General features: G+C 40.8%; 3 protein-coding genes across 5 annotated transcripts in view; 1 reads left to right on the forward strand and 2 right to left on the reverse strand.

Annotated features, from left to right (window-relative positions):
• The window catches only part of LOC311128294 (histone-lysine N-methyltransferase SETD1B-A-like), a 39,794-nt gene extending 38,262 nt beyond the window's left edge, over nt 1-1,532 (reverse strand). Inside the window, exon 1 of the mRNA XM_084160378.1 lies at nt 438-1,532. The gene's annotated coding sequence lies outside the window, so the exon portion shown is untranslated. The remainder of the gene's footprint in view (nt 1-437) is intronic.
• On the forward strand, nt 61-9,155 carry LOC311128299 (rho-related GTP-binding protein RhoF-like). 3 transcript variants are annotated; one of them, XM_084160389.1, is made up of 5 exons: nt 61-254; nt 5,862-5,949; nt 7,362-7,471; nt 8,185-8,319; nt 8,542-9,155. In XM_084160389.1, exons 1-5 carry the CDS (start codon nt 195-197, stop codon nt 8,704-8,706), a joined length of 558 nt encoding a protein of 185 aa, XP_084016515.1. In that variant the 5' UTR covers nt 61-194; the 3' UTR covers nt 8,707-9,155. The 3 variants fall into 3 exon arrangements, with proteins under 3 accessions (XP_084016515.1, XP_084016513.1, XP_084016514.1); XM_084160387.1 differs by lacking the exon at nt 61-254 and adding an exon at nt 1,682-1,907; XM_084160388.1 differs by lacking the exon at nt 61-254 and adding an exon at nt 4,031-4,619.
• Nucleotides 9,156-10,643: 1,488 nt separating this feature from the next.
• On the reverse strand, nt 10,644-22,850 carry LOC311128297 (transmembrane protein 120B-like). The gene is made up of 12 exons (XM_084160384.1): nt 22,656-22,850; nt 21,655-21,773; nt 21,412-21,528; nt 21,246-21,305; nt 21,052-21,147; nt 20,863-20,952; nt 20,674-20,739; nt 20,445-20,506; nt 20,197-20,289; nt 14,163-14,227; nt 13,734-13,802; nt 10,644-13,274 (listed from the first exon to the last, which is right to left on the reverse strand). The coding sequence occupies exons 1-12, from the start codon at nt 22,716-22,718 to the stop codon at nt 13,158-13,160; spliced, it is 1,017 nt and encodes a 338-aa protein (XP_084016510.1). The 5' UTR covers nt 22,719-22,850; the 3' UTR covers nt 10,644-13,157.
• Between the last annotated feature and the right edge of the window lie 57 nt (nt 22,851-22,907).

The following is a 22,907-nucleotide window of genomic DNA, read 5'->3' on the forward strand; positions in this document are numbered from 1 at the left end:
CTAAAAAGGAAGAAAACAATTAGCCCAAAACTATTTCACTTGAAGCTTTTGACTTAGTCTACTGCTATTTGACCAACGAATAACAAATGCTGAAAATCTTCCATCAGCATCAGTGTGAGCAGTATGCAAACCAACTCCCCTCTCTCTTCCTGAAGACAGAATTGCAGTGAAATCCCTCACCCTCGAATTTGAAGATGTTAAAAGTGAAGCTACACGATATAACATACTGCCATGGAAACCTTGTCATTTTAAAGGTAATGGTTTTTGAGCTGTCTCATAGCATAGGCTGTAGTTCTTAACAACAGTAATGGGAAAGTTGATTGTTTTAAGATGCAGGTTCACCAAGGATGTATTTATCCAAGTTTATCTTAACAAGTATTATATTGAAATAAACGTGAAATTATATTGTTGGAATTAAATACTAATCATACACTTACAGTTAATTAAACATGTAATCCAATAGAAATATATCTTATTGGGAGCACTGAAATGCTTTAAGGGGTCATTAATCTTGTAGACATCTCATTGCTCCCCCTTGTCCAAAAACGAGCTTTTATATGTACTGTTGTCTAATGGCTTCTCTCTCTGCTGTTCTGTTCTCAATTTCAAAATGGCTTCTTCACAGACAAACGAGATCAATGTCTGCTGGTTGTTGCTGCGCCATTGCAGGGTGAAATAGTCAGTCGCAAAAAATAACTGAGTCTCACACACAGGTCTCTGTTTGCTCACTGGAAATGTAGCATATCAATGGTGCGCAAGAAATATGACTTCAACGGGTGTGTGTGTGTGTGTATAAGAGTGTAGGCTACAGCAGAATTCAAACGACAGAGCGGAGAAACATTGCACATTCAGTCTAGTTGCTGGCAGTTAAACCGGTTTTGGCAAACGACAGTAATTTGAGAATCTGGCCGGTTGCCACGCGTCTGAGAGAACTGCACCCACACAGCCATATAAGGTCAGAAGAAACGATTTCGAACATAGGGCTGTATTTCGTTCAGGATACTCAAAGGGGATTTCAGACTTCTTCGTGCTCTCTATCTCCCCTTCAAGATAATGTTTCGATGTTGTATTTCGAGGTGTTGATCAGCTACTCAGAAGATTTTACATGTCAGACAAGCAAGATGTAATCCATCCTATAGGTAAAGCAGAACAATAGGAACAAACCTGTGTGTGTGTGTGTGTGAGGGTGTTTTCCTGAGTAAGGGTCTCCAGGTGAGCTCGCCTGGCTACAGTTGCTATATGTACAGTAGGCTATGTCATGCATAATGTTGATCAATCTTAGTCTCTTGATCAACACAGCGGTTGAACAACCTCACTGTCAAAAACAGAGAGCATAGTCTACATGTCGGAACTGTTTTAGAGAAAACTGTAAAGGAGCTGGTTTTTCCAGGAAGGGTTCAATACCTATTGCACAATTGCTGCGTAATTGGCCAAGGGTAAAAGGAGCGTCAAACCATAAGGTCACGAGGCTAAACTAGCCATCCAACAAAGTGTTGTTTACACCCTCTGAAAACAAAATAGATGCGTTGGGCATGCCAGATACCAGCAATTGATGGGCCTTTCTCGTAGAGAATAGAACATGCAGAATAGAATAGAACCATGCAGACCATTCCATTCAATCCTCAGTGCTCAAATTCTTGCAGGGCGTGTTTTTGCTATTATAGAAGCAACTAGAGTGGAAGTTAGAATGTATTTTTTTTTTTTACCCAAATGTCTTTCTATGACAGGCAGAGCACTGTTAAAAATCCGACTGAATCATAGTAAAGTTCATTTGTATGGCAAAGCCGGCCAGCTGTTTTTGTGCAATGCTAGCATTACGCAAGCATAGAAGGAACACAAACGCACACCCAGGGGGAAAAAAGGGAATGGGCCTCTTGTGCAGAAGACCAACGACGGCTCGCAGTACAGTAGGCTAAACTATTTCTCTTTGCGTATTCGTAAATACAGAGCCTATACTCGGACCGTTGCACGGCAAACTGTTCTGTGCAAGCAAGATGAGGATCTATTTAGGCCTTTGTTAAAATGATAAGTCTATTAAATGACAGCATAACTCAATTCATAAAAAAAAAAAATAGGATAATGCTGCTTTCGATAGTTTATTTTTATGTATTTGTAAAACTGGACATTGAGAGGTTCTGGACATTTGATAGGCTACTGCACCATTTTTTAGTATTTCATTTAGAATAATTTATTTAACATTTATTCAACCAGCATTCATCGCCTGTATCCTGTAGACAAAATACAATTGACTTCAACATAAATCGACCCAGGGTAATTTAGTCAATGTTAAATGTTACAAAATGTATAATATTTACCGTTATAAACGTTTAACATAGACTATACATTCAACACGTCTATTTTTATAATCGAATTTTCACCATTCTAATCTGGATTTCAGACCCACAGAAATATAATAGATTATAGGGAGGGCTTTATAATGATCAAATTGGGCTACTCCTGTTGATTTCTGTTGAGTGCACAATGGCATTCTAGCTCATAAATGGTTTTAAGTCCGTAGGCCTATGTTACAGGAAAATACATATATAATTGTTAAGATTAAAACAAAAATGTTGCTTAAAAAATGTATTCGCCTCCAACACTATCCAAATCAAAATTATCCATGGGATTCATTTTGTAATTTTCTGTGGAGGCTGTCAGGATTTCCTCGAGTTTGTCCTCGACTGCAGCGTCACCATTTGCACACAGTACGAAATGGACAGAAGAGAGAGAGCGGCCATTTTAGTACCGCTAGTCAACTATATTTGACTCCAATTTAATGCGAATATTGAAGGTTTATGCATGTGTTTCAATCTAGGGCCTACATTATTCATATGCGTTCACTCTCTTTTCTGAATAGCCTTTTCCCTGCTCCATAACCGCCTGAGAGCATAGGAGTGTTATAGGCCTAGTCCTTCAAAAGGGCAGCTGCCTATCTTCTCCAAAGGGCTGAATAAATATAAGAGAAATTGTTCAACTGTTATTGATATTGGCGCAATAATAACAGAATATAGCCAACGTTATTATTCACATAACATATCACTTCACATAAATCCCATCATTTAGATTAGAAAAACATGCCAAAATCCACTGTAATAAATGTAGATATTGTGTGTATATTGAAATTACCATTATTTTTCTTTGGGTCTATTTAGTTTGCCACAAACTTTATGCTATCTAAACCAAATAATGTTTTAATATCGTTTTTCTCTCCTTATTGTTTTTCACACACACACTGCCAGTCAGAAGACCAAATTAAATATCCCTTTTGGTGGCATTCCTGTAGGTGGCAATGAAGCACTAGGTTGAAAAGAGTTACATAAAATGATACATTTTAAACATACATATATATATAACAGTTTACCCAATGGTCTTTCAAATGTTAATCAAAATATCATGTAACTTTTGTAAGAAATTGTTTTAATTTTATTTGCTTGCCTAATGGTCTTTCATACTTGCTCTTACTTTTGAAATGTTCATCAAAATATAATTTTGAATTGCAAATAAATATAAATCAATAAGATGTCTGTCTTATGTTGTCTTTGCGTTTTTGACATTGATGGTTGTGTAAATTACTGATAACTGTCAAAATGAAGAAGACATCAAAGAGACAATGATTTGTAAAAGAAAATTGCATCTTTACGCTAAGAAAAAAAGTATCTTTAGTGCTAAACTGCCAACTTACATTTAGTGTGGTTTAGTGGTCACATTTTCAGTATAATTTCAGAGGCCCAGTGAAGGCACACAGGGTGACATAGAATAGCCTTTTCATCCATGGTGGTTATATCCCTAACTCTTAAGTAAAATAAGAGAGCTCTAGAATTCAAGGTGGCACAGATCCATCAAGTCAAAGGTTACTAGGCCTGTGTGATCCCTGACCCCAGCTAACCCCACTCTTCATCAGAGTCCTTGCAATAATAGCCCTCTATCACAGAGCACCAATACTTCTCAGATACCACTGATCATTATTGATTTATTCTCTAAGAGGGAGGAGGAGGGCGCAGAGGATAGCGAACTACTCAGAACTTTGCGTAAGCACACTCAATACACCTTTTTAAATAGAGACAGTGCCTCTGTGTAAGCCTCAGCCCCACCTAGTGATGTGATGTTATGGGACAGGCCAGATGACTACAGAGCGGGAGGGTGAGCGAGAGAGAGAGCGCAGCTGTAGACTGACTATTGCATGACTTAGGTCTTACCACAGAGACTCTTCCGGTGAACAAAGTGATGCGGGTTAGAAGTGTTCAGGGTCACTAGGAAATAATTCAATTAGGAGAGGAACAGGAAGTGTTGAGCAGAGCAGAGTGAAAGACCTGGTTAAGATGAGCCTGAACTTGTTTCTTCCTTTCCCTTTTTCACTCACTTATTCTTCTCACTTAGCCAAGCTCAGTTTCTTTAAATTAACTTATCGTGCAACACTGACATGTGTTTAGACTCAGTTTAGAGGAACTGACTTTACCCTGACTTCTGTCTGACGGCGACCGGTTGAACCGTACAGAGGAGATATGACAAGCAATGGCACTGCTAAGAAGGGAGAAGAACTCAAAATAGTTATTGTGGGTGATGGGGGATGTGGGAAAACATCCCTTCTAATGGTCTATGCCAAAGGAGACTTTCCAGAGGTAAGGACAGCATGGCATCTCTTGAAATGTAAGAGTATAAGAATAAGGAAGTAAGTGTGTTTTTTAATTTGATTGTTTAGATTAAGATAATCACCTTTTAAAAAATATATATTGAATCATGCAGTCATTATTCATTTGTGCCCTTTTGAGGGTGACATCACCAAGCCATACTCAGAGGTTGGCTGTGAAACTAAAATGTTAAGAGTAGCCTAATGATTTTCTCCACTCCTCTATCATGAAATTAATATAAAAGTATATTGTTTATATAGTTAATCTTACTAACATTTCTTAATACAAATAAAACAATTATATTGACATCTCCATTATTGAAAGTTTTGGTCAGCAGATTTATGTTTAGTTCATTATTCAAGTTCAGACTGAAATGCGTGTAATGCCAAAGTTCCAGCATAAACATGAACCTTTTGAATAAATAATTAAGCTAGGCAAATATATTCCTTTTTCACTGCATTAACTCTCCAAAACAAAATCATGGTAAGTGAGAAAAGAGAAGTAACACTATTCCAAAAATAAATCAAATCAAATCAAATTGTATTGGCCACATGCGCCGAATACAACAGGTGCAGACATTACAGTGAAATGCTTACTTACAGCCCTTAACCAACAGTGCATTTATTTTTAACAAAAAAGTAAAAATAAAACAACAACAAAAAAAGTGTTGAGAAAAAAAAGAGCAGAAGTAAAATAAAATAACAGTAGGGAGGCTATATATACAGGGGGGTACCGGTGCAGAGTCAATGCGCGGGGGCACCGGCTTGTTGAGGTAGTTGAAGTAATATGTACATGTGGGTAGAGTTAAAGTGACTATGCATAAATAATTAACAGAGTAGCAGCAGCGTAAAAGGATGGGGTGGGGGGGCAGTGCAAATAGTCCGGGTAGCCATGATTAGCTGTTCAGGAGTCTTATGGCTTGGGGGTAGAAGCTGTTGAGAAGTCTTTTGGACCTAGACTTGGCACTCCGGTACCGCTTGCCGTGCGGTAGCAGAGAGAACAGTCTATGACTAGGGTGGCTGGAGTCTTTGACAATTTCGAGGGCCTTCTTCCTTCGCCAAAGATAATGATTTGTAACATAATTAGCGTATTGTCCTACAATAGAACACAACATGTATTCAAAATCTATGGCATTGATGTCTCAATTATGTGCATTAATATTATCCTGTGGAGGAAATGCAAAATGATTGAAATACGGAATTTCTTTCTCCCTTTGTCATTTCTGTTTAACAGAAGTATGCTCCGTCTGTGTTTGAGAAATATGTCACCACAGTCACATATGGAGGGAAAGAGATTAGACTCAACCTCTATGACACAGCTGGTAAGTTCCTCTATCCAACAAGTATTATTAAGTATCTATAGATCTAACAGAGGGTTACGTTCCTGCACATGGGCAGGTATGCAGGGTGTGGGTGTGGAGTCACCTTGCCTGTCATGCTTGAGCAGAGGTATTCTGATAGTAGATCTTTGATCAGCTAGGTGGAACATAAAGTTAGAGAAGGATATAATTGTGTCAGAGGTCAATGCATTCAAAACAATGGGTTCAAAACAGAGATTCTGAAAGGGTTTCCATTAGAAACTAATATAGCCATCAGTTTTAAAAATATGCTCTTGTTTTCTGGAGAATAAGCAGTAAAAACAAACATTGGACTAGGAGCACTGAACATGTCTTATGACTTTCTCTATGACTGGCTCCTTTTTTCCAAACAAGGTGTTGTGTTGAAATGTCATAGTGGATTATTGTAGAATACTGTCTGACTTTGTAGTTAATCAAATAAAAAATAAAAAAGGTCAACTATGAGTATGACACAACATATCACAGAGAATTACACCTGGCCCTCCTGCAGCACTGATGCAATGACAAGCAGCAGTTTTGCAGAATGCTGTTGTGACAGGATGTGGCTGAGGCTCATCTATAGACAGAAATGTTGTTTATCTGTGTTTGTCATCTGAGTGGTCTTTGAAACTTTTACCTAGACATTGTCAACGAAACCTCTGATTATCAGCTGAAGTGGCTAGATATTGAATTGAAAATCTTTGTTTTACATTTTAGTCATTTAGCAGACACACTTATTTTATTGTTCCTTACTTGCAACTCGCTTCTAGATAATGCCTTACTCTGTTGAAAAGTTTTTTCTTTGATTAAGATTGTCAAACTTGATTTTCTGTTCTTTCAGCTCCTTGTTATGGATCTTGGGGTTTTATCCAGACTCGTAGGATACTTGGCTTCCTGAGAAATTAGTTTCAGAAATTACTTTATACTTGTTCTCTATCAATACTGGATATTGCACTCCCACTCCCCTCTAGATATGTAAATGACACATATTGACTAATAACAGTGGCAGAATGATCTACTTAGGTTGTCCCTGGAACATAGTATCACGTCCCAGCACAGTGTCCACAATGAGTCACCAGCTTAGCCTAACTGCTGCACCAGACACTTTATTTTACAGGAAATGGAAGTTGAAGCCAGGATGTGGTTTTATAACTCACCCCCAGCATGGTTCTGTATCAACTTGTTCCATACTAGAGGTTGTTTTAGAGAAGAGCGGAACATTTTAATTTGACATACTTTTGACATTGTTATTTTATGAATGTGCCTTATTCTTTTTTTACATTCTTGGACTGCAAGGATAAGCCCAATGGATAATATCCTTGTTTACTATTGTCTCTATTTTCTTTTAAAAAGTTCACCAAACACTTACATTGTGTATTTCTGTGTACCTTTTTCAGGCCAAGATGACTATGATCGTTTGAGGCCACTCTCCTACCAGAATGCCAACCTGCTGTTAGTCTGTTATGATGTGACCAACCCCACCAGTTTTGAAAATGTCTTAATCAAAGTAAGCTCACTGACCATGATTCATCAACGATATTACATTATGCAGTGACAGCCAATGACATTCATATTCTGCCCAACAATAGCCAACGCTAAAGCAGCTAACCAGAGTGAATTTGACAGGCCAGTGTGTGTTGCTAGGATCCCAGTACAGTGCATAATGAACCTAACATTAACTGAGTGTGGTTTGTACAACAAGCCCAACATTAGTCACCACAGAGAGGTGGAAAAGGATTGTGTGAGTTCACCTCTTATCAGTGGTTTGACGTCATGTCTAGGTAAGAATTTAGTTTGATGAATGATTGTTAATGATTGACTTTGATATAGTGGTGTACATTCTTTTGACTCCCCTTGCTACATGTGAATCAACCACAGCACAAACTGGGACTGTGCTGGAAGCCTCCCTCAATGAGCAGGGAAATGTCAATACAGAGCCATGAATGCAAACAGGGTGATAAAGACATGGGGAATGCAGTCAGAGTGAGACATTGTAAGCATAAAACACCACAGCAAGGGAGGGGTGTGGTAAACACAAAAGAAAACACACCTATTTGTAGAACCGATACCTGGGTGTGGGATGCAATGGACGTGGAGCCAAACCAAACAACCTGTCTATGGAGTATTTTTTGAAATCCCAATGTGATATTTTGAGCTCCTTCCTTCCTACCTTGACCTCTGACCTCTACATTCACTTTTATGATCTGCTGACTCACGCAGTGGTACCCGGAAGTGAACCACTTCTGTCGCGATGTTCCTGTCATTCTAATTGGCTGTAAGACTGACTTGAGAAAGGATAAGGAGCGTACCAGGAGGCTCAAAGCCATGGACCAGGCTCCCATTACTTATACACAGGTGAGGATCAACTTGTCCTCCTGATGACAGGTTTATCCACATAACTTGCAGTGTGCAGCTTTGACTTTAACCATTTCATTTGAATTATGGATCATGACCTTCAAATGCCTCTCAAATGTTTGATCCTAGTACACCTTCTCTGATTTGCCCTGTGTATCAGTCTCCAATTCTGATCCAGTACTCCCCTGTCTTCCAATGAATGCTCTTTGTTTGGTTCCACAGGGTGAGGAGACCAGGCGGCACATGAGTGCTGAGCTTTATCTGGAGTGTTCAGCCAAATATCGTGAAAACGTGGAGGACATTTTCAGAGAGGCCACTAAAAAAGCCCTGGCATCTAGCCGCAGAGCAAAACACCGTACGAAGAAGAGGCATTGTGTCGTCCTGTGACCTCGTTCTAGTGAAAGGACAGAGGCTTGAAGTCAATTGACACAACAGGTGACCCTGTCCCCTGGTCTTACATGCCAAATCTACACCATCTGCTGCTTGTCTGTTATAAACAACTGCTTGCCACATCATGGGTCATCCTAATTGAATTTCAACAAGAGCCTGTCTGGAGACACCACCCCCAGCCAACTCATGCCCTTGGGATCTGGACAATGATATTCAACACTGAACTAATGTCTGCTAAGGTCTGCTAGGGTAGAGATGGAAATCCTGCTAGTTCTGTGGGCGCAAGGTCTATCCTGGGATTCCAGAGTGGTTTTGTTAATGGCCAAAGTGTAAATTGGAATATGATAAAAGTAGATTGAGATTGTGTATCATAGAATTGTGAAATATCCTTTTTATCAGTTACTGAATTGCTATTTTTACTTCTATAAATAATTTGTTGTACCCATTGCTGGTCTTCTGTGATTTATTAGTTTATTTTTAACCAGTTAAATGTAATATCAAAATGTAGATTTCCGCATAAATAGACTTAACCAAAAGTAATTATTTATCATGAGAGGGCCATAAACAATACCAAGTAATGCTTATTCTGCCAGAAAGATTAAAATCTCACCTTTCTGGTCAAAATAGTTAGAATTTACTGAGGTGTAGTCCCTTTTGAGGACACAAGCTCATGTACACAGTACAAATATGATACAAATATGACAAATCATATATGATTTTCCCCCTATTCAACAAAAGTGGGGGAATAGGGCTGGAAATGCTTCATAAATAAAGTAACAATCAAATGATAAACGACTTACTATAATATTTCACCTTCTAACTATAAAATAAATATGATCATACTTAGAGACAGTACAAAATTGGCACCATTTCATATAACTGACACCAATGTTCTGCCCAGAGACACCATTCAAATGCCTTCTAACTCATTACAACTTCAGCTTTAAGCACAAAGTGATTTAGTCCCTCTGTGACCAAGAAAAAGTGCTCTTGTTTGAATTCTACAAAAACAAATTTTTTTTTCATGTTGATGTCTAAATCCATCTGTGATCATCACAGCAAGATGACACTGCTTTTGCTCTCCCGTTTCATATGCCATATTGTAAGCTGAGCTGCGAGGTTCACAGCCAGTGGAAATCGATCCTTTGTCTGGATAGGCCAGAAAATGTGACATGTTGCTCTCTATGCAAATTAGGTGTCATATTTCATCTACTGCATCTCAGCCATAGAATTAGGAATTAATTTAATAGGATCTCTATGATCTCAGCATTGTCTTACATCGATTCCGCTTGTACATGTTGCACGGTTCAGAGCGCTCGTACACATGTCATTCGGAACCGGTCCAAGAACTGCTCATAGTCCCCTAAATAGGGGACTTAACATTTAAGCTTGTCTCACCATCATTGAGAGGTTGAATCTCATTTTCTTTAGCAGTTCAATTTCTAGGAAGAGGCACTGACCTACTTACTTTACTTTGTATAAAGGAATAGTTTTTCACTGGAACAAGCACAGCTCTCGTCCACTGATCACTTTATCACCTGGCAAGATTTATGTTTCAGGAAGTCGTCTGTAAATTTATACCTACTCATGGTGGAAAAAGTACCCAATTGTCCTCTGTAGCTCAGCTGGTAGAGCACGGCGCTTGTAACGCCAAGGTAGTGGGTTCGATCCCCGGGACCACCCATACACAAAAATGTATGCACGCACGACTGTAAGTCGCTTTGGATAAAAGCGTCTGCTAAATGGCATATTATTATTATATTATATACTTAAAAGTAAAAGTAAAGATACCCTAATAGAAAATGACTCAAGTAAAAGTCACTCAGTAAAATACTACTTGAGTAAAAGTCTAAAAGTATTTGGTTTTAAATATACTTAAGTATCAAAAGTAAAAGTATCAATCATTTCACATTCCTTGTAATAAATAAGCAAACTAGATGGCATGATTTTCTTTTATTTATTTAAGGATAGCCAGGGGCACACTCCAACACTAAGACATCATTTACAAACAAAGCATATGTTTAGTGAGTCCGCCAGATCAGAGGCAGTGGGGATGACCAGGGGTGTTATCTTGATAAGGGTGTGAATTTGACAATTTCCCTGTCCTGCTAAGTAAGCTTTTGAAATGTAACAAGTACTTTTGGGTGTCAGGGAAAATGTATGGTATAAAAAGTACATTTTTTGCCTTTAGGAATGTAGTGGAGTAAAAGTAGTCAAAAATATTAATAGTAAAGTAGATACTCCAAAAAACTACTTAAGTAAAAATACTTTAAAGTACTACTTAAGTACTTCACACCACTGCCATTACACATGTTCAGGTAAGCGACTTACCCTTTCTGCAGAGGATAAGTTGACTGCACCTTTTACATTGTCAGGACAATTTACAACCATTTACTACTAATGTGGTTGAAAGCTGATAGACATCGGTTCCTTTCAGAGCTGGAGTCTGGACAAATATCTATTGCAGTTCATTAAAGTTTAATGACAGTGCCCACTAGTGGTGGTTGCTATGAAAACACACTGACAACGCAATGTGTCCTACAGTAGGACTGTAGATAGGCAACTGAATAAAATGTGAAAGCTGATGGATATATTTCTTTGCTAAGCAAATACATTTGTTACTTGACTTATCAATTAATATTTGCTAGTTCTAAAATGACAACACGGGGCCTTATGTCAATGTAAATAAATGGCTCTTTCATAACATCCTTTAATCAGATGTGTTTTTTCTTACAGCAATGTACACAGTGTGCAAATGCAGCAAGAGACAGAATAAATTAAATAACTTTGTCCCGTGTCTCGTTACAGTTGTACGTTCAGGCACAAGGTACAGTCTTATGGTGGGACAATCCATGACATGAAACCAATACCACAACATATGAGGAAATAGGTGCTGTTGTGTAGTGCATTGTGGCAGTTTTGATGTTAAACTGAATGTAAAATGTTGGTCTAATGGTCAATAACATGCTTCAGCTTTTGCCTACAAGTATAACAAAATGAGTGGTTCCCTTCAAGAGTAGAATGGATTTTTTTTCTTTATGGAAACAAGACTAATATCCAAGACCTTAGATTTTCTCAATAACAAACAGAACACTTGATTCCAAATGGTACAAAAAAATACATCAAGAAATTGTGAAAGGCTACAGGGTGAGATATGGCATTAGAGCCTTGTCACTAAGTACTAAAGTTGTTCAGATCTAATACTACAGTTCAAAATGAAATGATGCTGAAAAGGGATACACAAGCTCATGAGATTTTGCCTCAGTGCAGAGTTTATGCGTTACAATACATACAGTATGTCAGCAGAGTTATAGAACTTGATCCCACAAGCACATTTGTGCTGAAGACATTATTCCCAATCATTTGCTCAAAGTACTCAAAACAACCAGTATCTTCTTGCACAACCTGAATTGGACTAGTCTCTCAAATAAATCATTAATTGAAAGGGTTATCATTTTGAACTAGATTACAGGATTTTTAAAATATGGACTTTTATCTTAATGCTGAATCCACTGTGAGAAGTTGCAACACCAGGCACTCAGTTTAACAAGGTGCAGACCATTACAGAAGGGAAATAAAACCTTGACTTGTCAGTATCATTAGTATATTAATTATTTTAAAAAATAGAACGGCTGTGTAATTTATGGTTGCCAAATCAACCCAAACAATGGTAGTAAACGGCTGCTGTTAAAGTTTGTAAATGATCAGTTAACAAGTCCTGGCTGGTACATTGCTGAAATGAAACGCAGGCTTTACTTATTTATATAATATGGACCCGCATCAACATGTCAATATCCAGAGAAAAGAAACAGGTTTACTTTCAAACAGCACACCGGGAGAAATATATAGTTCAATGCATCTTTTTACTGAAAAACATATCAAACGACAGACACTTGTAGTTGCGAACAGTGAAAATTGCTGTGCCCTGGATGTTTTCAAATACGCCATAATGAAAACAGCTGTGTGAAGTATTGACAGTACATACACTTCGTAGGTAAACTAACCTCTTCTCATGACCTAATGCTACCCCTCTTTGTTTAGTTGCATATTGTTTGAAGAGTGGCTCTCTGTACATGTAGTTCATGCTCCGACCTAAACACATCCACACCATAATGAATCAGTCTGTCCAATTACTCTAAATCTACAGGATCAAGCCTCAAACGGTCCAGGATCGCAGTGGTTCATCTGCCAGAAGAAGGCCGCTCTGTGTTGTGATTGCATGTGTAGCAAGGACAACGACAAACTATCGGAAACAAAAGCACATTCAGCCAAGGTTATTGGTTAATGTTGCAGCTGTCATCAAGGCTGAGACACATCGGTCTCTTCACTCCGTCTTTTCCTGGCACAAACCCTCCGCAGTCCATATTTCCATCGATTGTGCGTGTCAGCGCCATTTTGCTTCATGGTTACTGGCCACTTGGGAGTCTGAGCTGTAGTCAGACTCGTATTCACTCTTGCTTTTGCACTTTCTCTGGGTTTTCCTGGACTTTTTGGTGAACAACTTTCAATGTGGTAAGAAAATTCCCCAGGAATAGGACAAGAAATGTCAGTGCCAACATAAATACCTGAAAGACACAAACAAAGGCATTAAAGAAGAAATCCACTTATGCTGATAATCGTTACAAGACTACTCTCTGACACTGGAAGTTAAATCTTCTATTGATGACATCTAGCATAATGACATCACAGGTGTGTCATTCTTAAAGGGAAAATCCATATATATTTTTTTCCTTTAATACAGTCCCAAAAATGTGGCCTGTCAAGTTTTCAAGATATTGGGCTTTTAAGAAGCAAAGTGTCACCGGCCACTTCATCATGACAACGCAAAATGGATGCATTTTGCATCATCATGATGATGTGGCCAGGGACTGAGTAGAGTAGTCTTGTAACGATTATCAGCAAAGGTAGAGGAAAATTCAAGATCAGCCTGCACAAGACGGGTGGAAGTAGAGGCATGTTGTACTGTATTCTATTTGAAAACAAGGGATTTTACAGAGATTATACAATATTATTTCTGTCCTTACCTGCCACTCTTTACAGTCTTTATGTCCTGCCAACCGAAACAGGGTCAAAGCATTGTACAGCTGCCAGAACTGTGAATGGGATTGGAGAGAGAAAAACTCAGTCTAAGACCTAAACATTTGTTCAAGAACACAAGCATGGCAGCTGGAGTGTCTACATGTAAATGTTTAAACAGCTGAAATAAACATCTTCACTGAAATAAGGAACAAAATGTAAGCTTTGCAATCATGTTGGGCAACACTTCTTTTACAAATGACAGATTTTGCAATACCATCTTCACTTCTTCAAGTCACCCCACTCTACCCTCTCTTACCCCATAATGCCTCATCCTAGTCTGTGTGAAACAACCTGGCACACACCCAGACCTTAACCTGACCTCATCCCTGGATAACCACTTTTGTACAGTTGTGTTAGTCCTGTGTTAGACTTACATGGCCGAAGAAGAGGAATGGCAAGAGGAAGGTGAGCCCTCTCCACATCCATGACTGAAACCCTTCTGCAAAACAGAAACAATTAATAATGGTGGAAAATCCAGATCATTAACATTGAATAAGACACAAACCACAGAAAGACAGCATGTTTACATCCAGTTCGTCTAGCGTTTTCAGGAGTGCAGGTTAATCATTAGCCTAACACATCATGGTAAGGGGAGTAAAGTAAGCTATATCAAAAACAGAGCTAAACAAGAGGGACGCAACCTTTATCCTCTTGACCAATACTCTGTTCAAAGATCAGCCGCAAACTGATTTGCGAGATGTTATCCATTAGCTCACTCTGGTCATTCAGATTGCACTAAATAGATTTAATTGGAATTTTGGGCAGTAGAACTGTAAACTTTTGATTCAAAGAGGACGTGTGTGACCTTATGCCGACAACTAGGACATCACTCTCAACATGGAAGAGTAGCAACTTGCTCAAGGGTGAAACACCACCTTTGTCCCATTTCCAGTCATGGGGTTGCTTGTGGCCCACTTCATTGTAATAACTATTAACACACATGCAAATGTCTTGTGCAAGCATGACCGAAATTATTGGCACCCTTGATCAAGATTAGTAAAAAAAAGACTAAAATAAATACTGAGATATATTGTGTACAAAAAACATTTTATTTTATACTAATACAATTGCTCAGAGATAAAAAAGTAATAAAAAAACAATTCTCAGAAAGATCGGGGCAAAATTATTGGCACCCCTGTTTTCAATACTCCGGCACCCTCCCCTTGTGAGGATAACGGCACAGAGCCTTTTTCAAAAAATGTTATTAGATTGGAGAACACATTGGAAGGGATCTTAAGAGACCATTCCTCCATAGAGAATATTTCCAGATTCTTGATATTCTTCGTCTGTGCTTATTTACTGCCCTCTTGAATTCAAACCACAGGTTTTCAATGAGGTTCAAGTCCGGAGACTGAGATGGCCATTGCAAAATGATGATTTTGTAGTGAATTAACCATTTCATTGTGGATATTAATGTGCACTTGGGGTAATTGTATTGCTGAAAGATCTACTTGCGGCCAAGTTTCAGCCTCCTGGCATTATAGGCAACCAGGTTTTTGGCTAAAATGACCTGGGACTGGGTAAAGTTCATGATGTTGTTGGCCTTAACCTGGGCCCCAGGACCAGTGGAAGCACAATAGCCTCATACCATCAAAGACCCGCCCCCATATTTTACAGTAGATATGGGGTTATTTTCTGTATATGCATCCTTCTTTTGACGCTAAACCCACCACTGGTATGCGTGGCCAAAGAGCTCTATTTTCATGTCATCCAACAAATGTAAACGCCTTGGAGTTTGCTAAATGGCATTGGATTGGAACCAGTGCTATGGTCAGTTGACATGAAAATAGAGCTCTTTGGCCATGCACACCAGTGGTGGGTTTGGCGTCAATAGAAGGATGCATATGCAGAAAGAAAAAAAAAGAAAAAAACATACCTACTGTACAATAAATATGGTGGTAGATCATTAATGTTATGGGGCCATTGTGCTTCCACTGGTCCTGGGGCCCTTGTTAAGGTCTACGACATCATGAACTTCACCCAGTACCAGGACATTTTAGTCAAAAACCATGGGCCAACAGTGCCCTCGAGTCCCTCATTGACAAAAACAGACGACACTGCTAGTCTTCCTGCGATGCGTAAATATCTACGTTGGCCCTGCCGAACCTTTCCCATATCTGGGAGATCACCCAGGGGTGTAGCCTCCACTCTCCAGAGAGTGGCCCCCCCGAATAACAGATCCGCACCAGAGTTGCGGCAACCGGGGACATGCGTCGCCCAAAGCAAGAGCAAGCGCGCACTCTGCTCCACAGCAATTGGGAGCGAGCCAAGGTTAGGCGGGGGAGTGACCGAGTCCCTCCCTGCCTGTTGATGTATGCCACCGCCGTCGTGTTGTCGGCTCTGACCAGCACGTCGTCCCGTCAATGTGGGAGGAAGTGTCTAAGCGCCAAATACACCATCAGAAGCTACATGCAATTGATATGCAGGGCATCCTGTGCCACCGTCCATACCCCCCAAATCGAGTAGCCAGCCTTGGGGGGAGGGGGACCCGTTCGGTCGTGCTCACCTTGTGGGATAACACTTGGCCCATACGAGCACCCTGCGACAATAACCGAGGGTCTCCCCACTTGGCCAGGGCCCGTAGGAAATCGTCCAGGTAGTCCAACACCCTTAGCCACTGACACCTCATGGGCGCCACCTTACTAAAGGTGCGAGGCGAGAGGGACAGGCTGAACGGGAGGACCAAAAACTCGTAGGCTATCGTCTCGTAATGGAACTTCCTGTGACTGGGGTATTTGGGCACATGAAAGTACGCATCCTTCAGGTCGATGGTGGTGAACCAATCGCTAGGACGCAGACTAACAGCCGACGGCTTGTGAGTATTCAGAATTAGTTGACTGAGGTGCTTGTTTAGGGCACGTAGGTCTAGGATGGGATGTTAGCCCCGTCTCTTTTCGGATTTCCGACAGAGGAACCACCTATATTGCCTGCTTCTGGAGAAGTGAGGATATTTCCTCCCTCCAAACTGCCGCTGAGGCCATGGTAGCTGTCGACATGACGCTGCAAAAACACGGGGGACGTACAACGAATTGTAACCTATTCCCGACATCACTCTCCGCATGATCCAGGTCGAAACTGCGCATGCGCGCGCTATTGGTCGGAGCAGGCATCATCATGATGCCTTCTCGTGGACTGGGAAAGATTGGTTATTTTTCCTATTTTTATTTTATTTCCCCAGTCTCGACAACTGTGTGTCAATGTGGAGGGAGGGAATGTTTTGTGGGATACCGTGAACACTGGAACTTGGGGTTAAAACAATGTTTACGTGCAGATGTTTGCCTGAATCCCGGCCTACTCTGGTTCGGGGGTTTTGGCCTCCATACCCCCGATTGGCCATGCCTTGGGGGTACTTTTGTCACATTGAGCCTCACTCGGCTTAGACAGACCGCTCTGAAAAACTGACCCCATCTGTGGTAAGACGGGGCGAGTCGTAATTGAATTTAATTCCCAGGAATGAACAACGTTGAGCTGGAGACAAGACAGCTCATTCTGGGGTTCATATGAACCACAAAGACTGTGTGTGGGATAATTGGATGGTTGTGTCCAACCCTGCTTGCCCCCTCTGCTTCCAACAACCAATCGCCTATAGAGTCCATAACCTTTAACACTAGGCACTTCATCGGGACCAGTGAGCTACAGGCAGGAATCCGCAATGAATCCCCCAGCTATAGGGGAGGGGTGCCGCTTTGTGGACAGAGAGCGTGTTGCTCGTCGTATTGAGGTTGTTTGTTTAGCAACAAAACCGAGGCGTGGACAAATATGAGGCAAAACAGACGGGTTGGCTTAGATTGTTGACAACATGTTAACTATATTTAGTCTCCAAATGTTTCTTGAAAACAAATACATTTGCACAATGAGCACTTGTTATCTCTCAAATACATCGTTACAGTTGTTGGTTAGCTAGCTAGCGAATTTTAGACATATTAGCATAGACATGACTCAAAACAAGACATGGTATCAATAACAAGATACGAGCTGAAATGAGCCACCTACGATTCCCCACATGGCAACCCCTCTATTACGCTCACCCTGGGGAGAAATACCCCTTGAACCCTGTGAACACCATGGAACTCAGGGTAACAGAGGGGGCATTAAACATGGATAAGCTTCCAACATGCATGCCGTTCTGCACACCACTGTTGTACTGCACCGTTACTTGCCTGTTTGTGGCCCGCCTGTTAGCTTGCATGATTCTTGCCGTTCTCCTTCGACCTCTCATCAACGAGCTGTTTTTGCCCACAGGACTGCCGCTGACTGGATGTTTTGTTTGTCGCACCATTATCGGTAAACCCTAGACACTGTCGTGCGTGAAAAGCCCAGGAGGCCGGACGTTTCTGAGATACTGGAACAGGCACGCCTGGCATTGATGATCATACCACGCTTAAAGTCACTTAGGTCACTTGTTTTTCCCATTCTAACATTCAATCGAACAGTAACTGAATGCCTTCGATGTGCCTGTCTGCCTGCTTTATATAGCAAGCCACGGCCACGTGACTCACTGTCCGTAGGAGCTAACCATTTTGGTGAACGGGGCGGTGTACCTAATAAACTGGCTGCTGAGTACGTTGTGCTTCCGTGAGACTGTATAGCCTGCATGAAGCCCGGCCCCTTTATGGGGGTCCGGAAATGGCTGACGTAGTACCCCGTTCAGCCGTAACCAAAAAGGGGGCACTGCCACAATAATGTTTTTGTGGAAAGGTGCTAAAGCCCCTTGCTCCGGGGGTGACCCGAGCTAAGTGCTCAGGGCTGCTTCCTCATTGGAGGTGCATGGAAGCCCTGCTTCCTCCACTCCCTCCAACTCCAGGAATTGGAAATAGGAATGGGGTTGCTATAACGGCGGGGGAAAGCTAGTAAGCTTAATTAGCTGGAAGTTATGTATGCTAGCCAATGTTAGCCATGTGGCTTTCAGTCCAAGCTAAGATGGTAGCCAGCTACCTGTCGTTCGCCCCAAGGGCTAGTAGCCAATCCTGATCTAGAACAGAGCTTCCTTTGGTCTTGAAAAACTCTTACTGCAGCACGGTCCATTTAGAATAACCAAGCGACTGAACGCTACGTATACTAAACAAGAGAACTACACAAGCAAGTCCACCATGGGGAGGCAGGAATAGCCAGTAGCAGTAGCGAGCTCGCCTTGGCAAGTTAGCTAAACTGGCTAGCAAGCTAAGCAGCGCTTGTTTAGCTAGCCTGGGCTTGAAAGTCTACGGCAGGGAGTGCCCACCGAACCTGGCTGCCTTCTCCATTCGATTAGCCTCCCGTAACCGGCGACAGAGCACACAGGACAAGACATTTCATCTGACCAAAGACCCAATCCATCCCTGCGTCTCGCAACTCCGACTCAGCCGAGGTACAGGCCTCCGGGAGAGGAATGTAACTATTGAAAACACCAAGCAGTCGGTGACAAAGCACACACGGACAGGTTCGAGCGAGGGCCGCCAGAGCGTGCACCAAGCCGAGACAAACAAGACAATCGTGAGTATCTTTTGGTGATATAGTATAGCGGCATGAATGGGGGCATGGTCGCGAACTCGAACCCGGCTTGGCAGCCTTTGTCGTCTCAGTCACATTTTTTGCTATCTACTCATTGTTAGAGCCAGGCTAAGCAACCAGAGGAATAACAAATTGGCTTGTAGGTAGGAAACTAGGAAAACACAATACAACTTCCAAAAAGGGGAGCACGCTCACCCACAATGGGACAGTTTAGTTGGAGCCAAGTTTGAAAGTCTTGTGTTCCAAATGTTTGTTTTAGTAGCGTGAATCGTTCCTACTCAGCTTGAGGTGAAGAATCGAAGGAATGAATTCGAGCCTCATTGTTATCACCTGTGGAAGGCGGAGCTTCCAGCGAGGCACGGTTTTCATTGGCCTTATCAGGCATGATTAAAGTTCTTCAGTCGAAGTCTCGAGAGTGCGACTCCTCATAGTGGGTTGTACCGAGAGTACTGACTGAAAGGGAACCTGTGGTTTGAATTGAAGAGGGCAGTCCATAAGTGCAGACGAAGGATATCAAGGATCTGGAATGGTCTAAGATCCCTCTCAATGTGTTCTCCAATTTCATAAAACATTTTATAAAAAGCCTCAGTGCCATTATCCTTGCAAGGGGAGGGTGCCGGAGCATTGAAAACAGGGGTGCCACTAATCTAGACATATCTTTTTGAGAAAAACTATTATTACTTGTTAAACAAAATCTCTTTCTCTAAGTATTAGTATAAAATTAATTTCAAATTTTTAGAGCATACAATTTAGCTCAGTATTTGTATTATTTATTTTATACAGCCTTTAAAAAAAATAATAATATGGTGCCAATAATTTTGGTTGTGACTTAATGGTTCAAAAGCTCATAGGATGTTTCCAAAGTCATAACCAATAAGCAAGCCTTAGAAACCGTCTTAACTGAAAAGGAGCTCATCTTACCCACTGTGAGGTCCAACTGATTTCTTTCCCCCAAAGCTCGTAACCTGTATAAGCAGCCACTTTGGTAGTAATACTGAAGAAACTGCACAAAGCCTGAAAAACATAGGGATGAATTTCAACAAATGATTCAAACTCTTTTACAATCAATCAATCAATCATGTATGAGTAATGACATGGACTTACATTGTGCGGGTTGTTTTCAAAATACTTGACACATATGAAGATAAAATGAGAAAGTAGACGCTTACTCTGATAAATGGAGAAGGCAAGGAATTGACTTCTGAACATCTGATACATGGACCCCTCTGGCCTTTGAGAAGAAACAGAGGAACCAATAAATACAGGTGATCAAATAACATTTATCAATCAAACTGCTTGTCAGACAACCTTTTAGGGTAAATGCCAACCGATTTTGAGCTTTTGACTGAAAGCAATTAATGAAAGTGTTCAAAGTTGAAAATAAATAAAAGGACTTACCAGGTAAGCATTACACCTGATAGGAAGGTAGAGACGTAATGATGGGAGACCCACCACCCTTTAATCCTGAAAGGACACATGGAGTGGAATTAGAATAAAGAAGCAGAACTAGGTTGCCATGCTAGTATAGTATTTTAATCTCATGGAGTTAATAAATAAGTCAGTCCCATAAAAAGCTTAGTAGCTCACCTGGACCCATTGCTCATGAGGATGCTTTCCCTTATGGTCAAAGTGCAGTAGTACCAAACCAGCAAGAAGTTGAAGATTTCATCTGTGACACTGCAACAACAAAACACAGACATTTACAACTACTTTGCTTTGCCGAAACATTAAAAGATGCTATGAGGAAAGATCAAATGCATAATATAACCAACTCACCGGTAATTGAGCAAGAAGAGACAGGTTATGGCAGCAAACGTCAAGATTATTGTCATACAAAGCTTGAACTTCTCATATTCATCTTTGTAGGCAAATCTGCTCCAGCGAAAATAACAAACAGGGAATCAGATGCAGCAACCATGCGGATGTGACTGAATACAGATATTTTGTTCAAGCTAAAGCAATACACTTACTTTGCCTGGTTGCTGAGGAGTGTTACATTCACATTGCCAAGGACCAAATTTAAGTACAATCTGAAAAGAGATACATATTTTACAATATGCTTTGACACCCTCTAATGACAAACTGCATAAAAACTGTAACCAACCAAAAAGTAATCATGTCCTCAAATACACTGACCCATTCTTCTTTGGCAAATAGGCTTCCATATCAAAGAAGAAATGTTCTTTGTCTTTCATTTGCATTTGGATGTCTTTGATCAGTTCCGTTTCTTTCTCATCGCTTGTTTTTGTACATCTGTAGGAGAACAAAACACTCAAATGCTCAGGTCCTAATTATGAGGACCTTTGGTACAGGAAAACAAGACTGAACAATTATTTGTCAATAACTGCAGGCTGCCAGCACTAAAAGTAGGCTACTTACTTGCGCAGACTGTGCTGGAGGTCTTTTAGACCCTTCCTCTGTTTACTAATGGCACTGCTGCATGTTGCCTGGAGGTTGGTGAGCTCATCGAGCTTCTGTCTGTACACTTTGTGAGTTTCCTATAAATAAATTGGAAAATAAATGAGTGCAGATTGCTCACCAGTACTCAAATATGTTGATACCTGTCAAATTGTCATAGGCAATTATTTTCACCAAAGTCCAAATTTAGGCAAGCAGTGATGGATAAGGTCCAGGACAGATCACCTCCTTTATTCTTGCATTTTTAAGAGTTTGAGGCTGTCTTAGTGGCTTACTTTCTTTCCTCTATGGTCCCTGATCTAGCAGAATATGACAGGTGGATGGAAGGCAGCATTGCAATATCATTGAAACCTTTCCAGTCGTTTCAAGTGGTGGCAATTAAGGAGGAAATAAGAGGGGAGGAAGCCACTGCACCCTGAGTTAAGTTGTGACACTTATTTGCTACATATCCGCATTGGTTGACTGATTTAACTGCGCCGAGGTGAAAACTTGGTGGATTTCCCTAAAACACAACAACCTAATCATTGTTATTAAACTGAGTTAGCTAGCCTGCTTGCTGGTTATAAGGACTTTAACGGGCTAACGTTATTCTCGCTAGATAGCTAACGTTAGCTAACATTTGCCATTAATTGTTCAAATATGCGGATATTAAAAACTAGCTTCACCAATTCAAGTAAACCTGACTTGCAGTTACCGCTGGATACTATTTAGCTATATTGGAAAGTTCCTGAATACAAAATATTGTGTCCAATAATACCTGATGATAAACCTTTATCAAGTTAGCATGCTAGCTAGCTTCTAGCCATGTTGGCTGGGTTAGCAAAACTAGCTAGCTAGATAGCTGAGCTGACAATCGTATATCGGTTATCATCTTCCAACCCCTCTTTCTGACCTGGCGGTAGTCCACGTCACCTCATGCCACGCACCTAGCTAGTTATCAAACTGGCTTCACATAGGCCTACCTGTAATTGTTGATATTCTTGGTCAATTTCTTCCCATTCAGTTTGACACCTTTGCAGTGACATTGTGTCAGTAAGCGGCACTGTACAAAACCTCCAGACGGCTAGTACAGCTGTCCACGATTCTTTTCTAATTTCACTTTGAGTGCATGCGCCCGACCGCCCACTACTGTCAAATGTACCTTTGTGTCGTCACTTGTTCTAAAGTGCAGAAATAATTATACTAGACAGGAACCCCTACTACAGTAACATTTT

Source organism: Coregonus lavaretus (genome assembly GCF_964263955.1).
Source record: "Coregonus lavaretus genome assembly, chromosome: 4".
Taxonomy (NCBI): Eukaryota; Metazoa; Chordata; class Actinopteri; order Salmoniformes; family Salmonidae; genus Coregonus; species Coregonus lavaretus.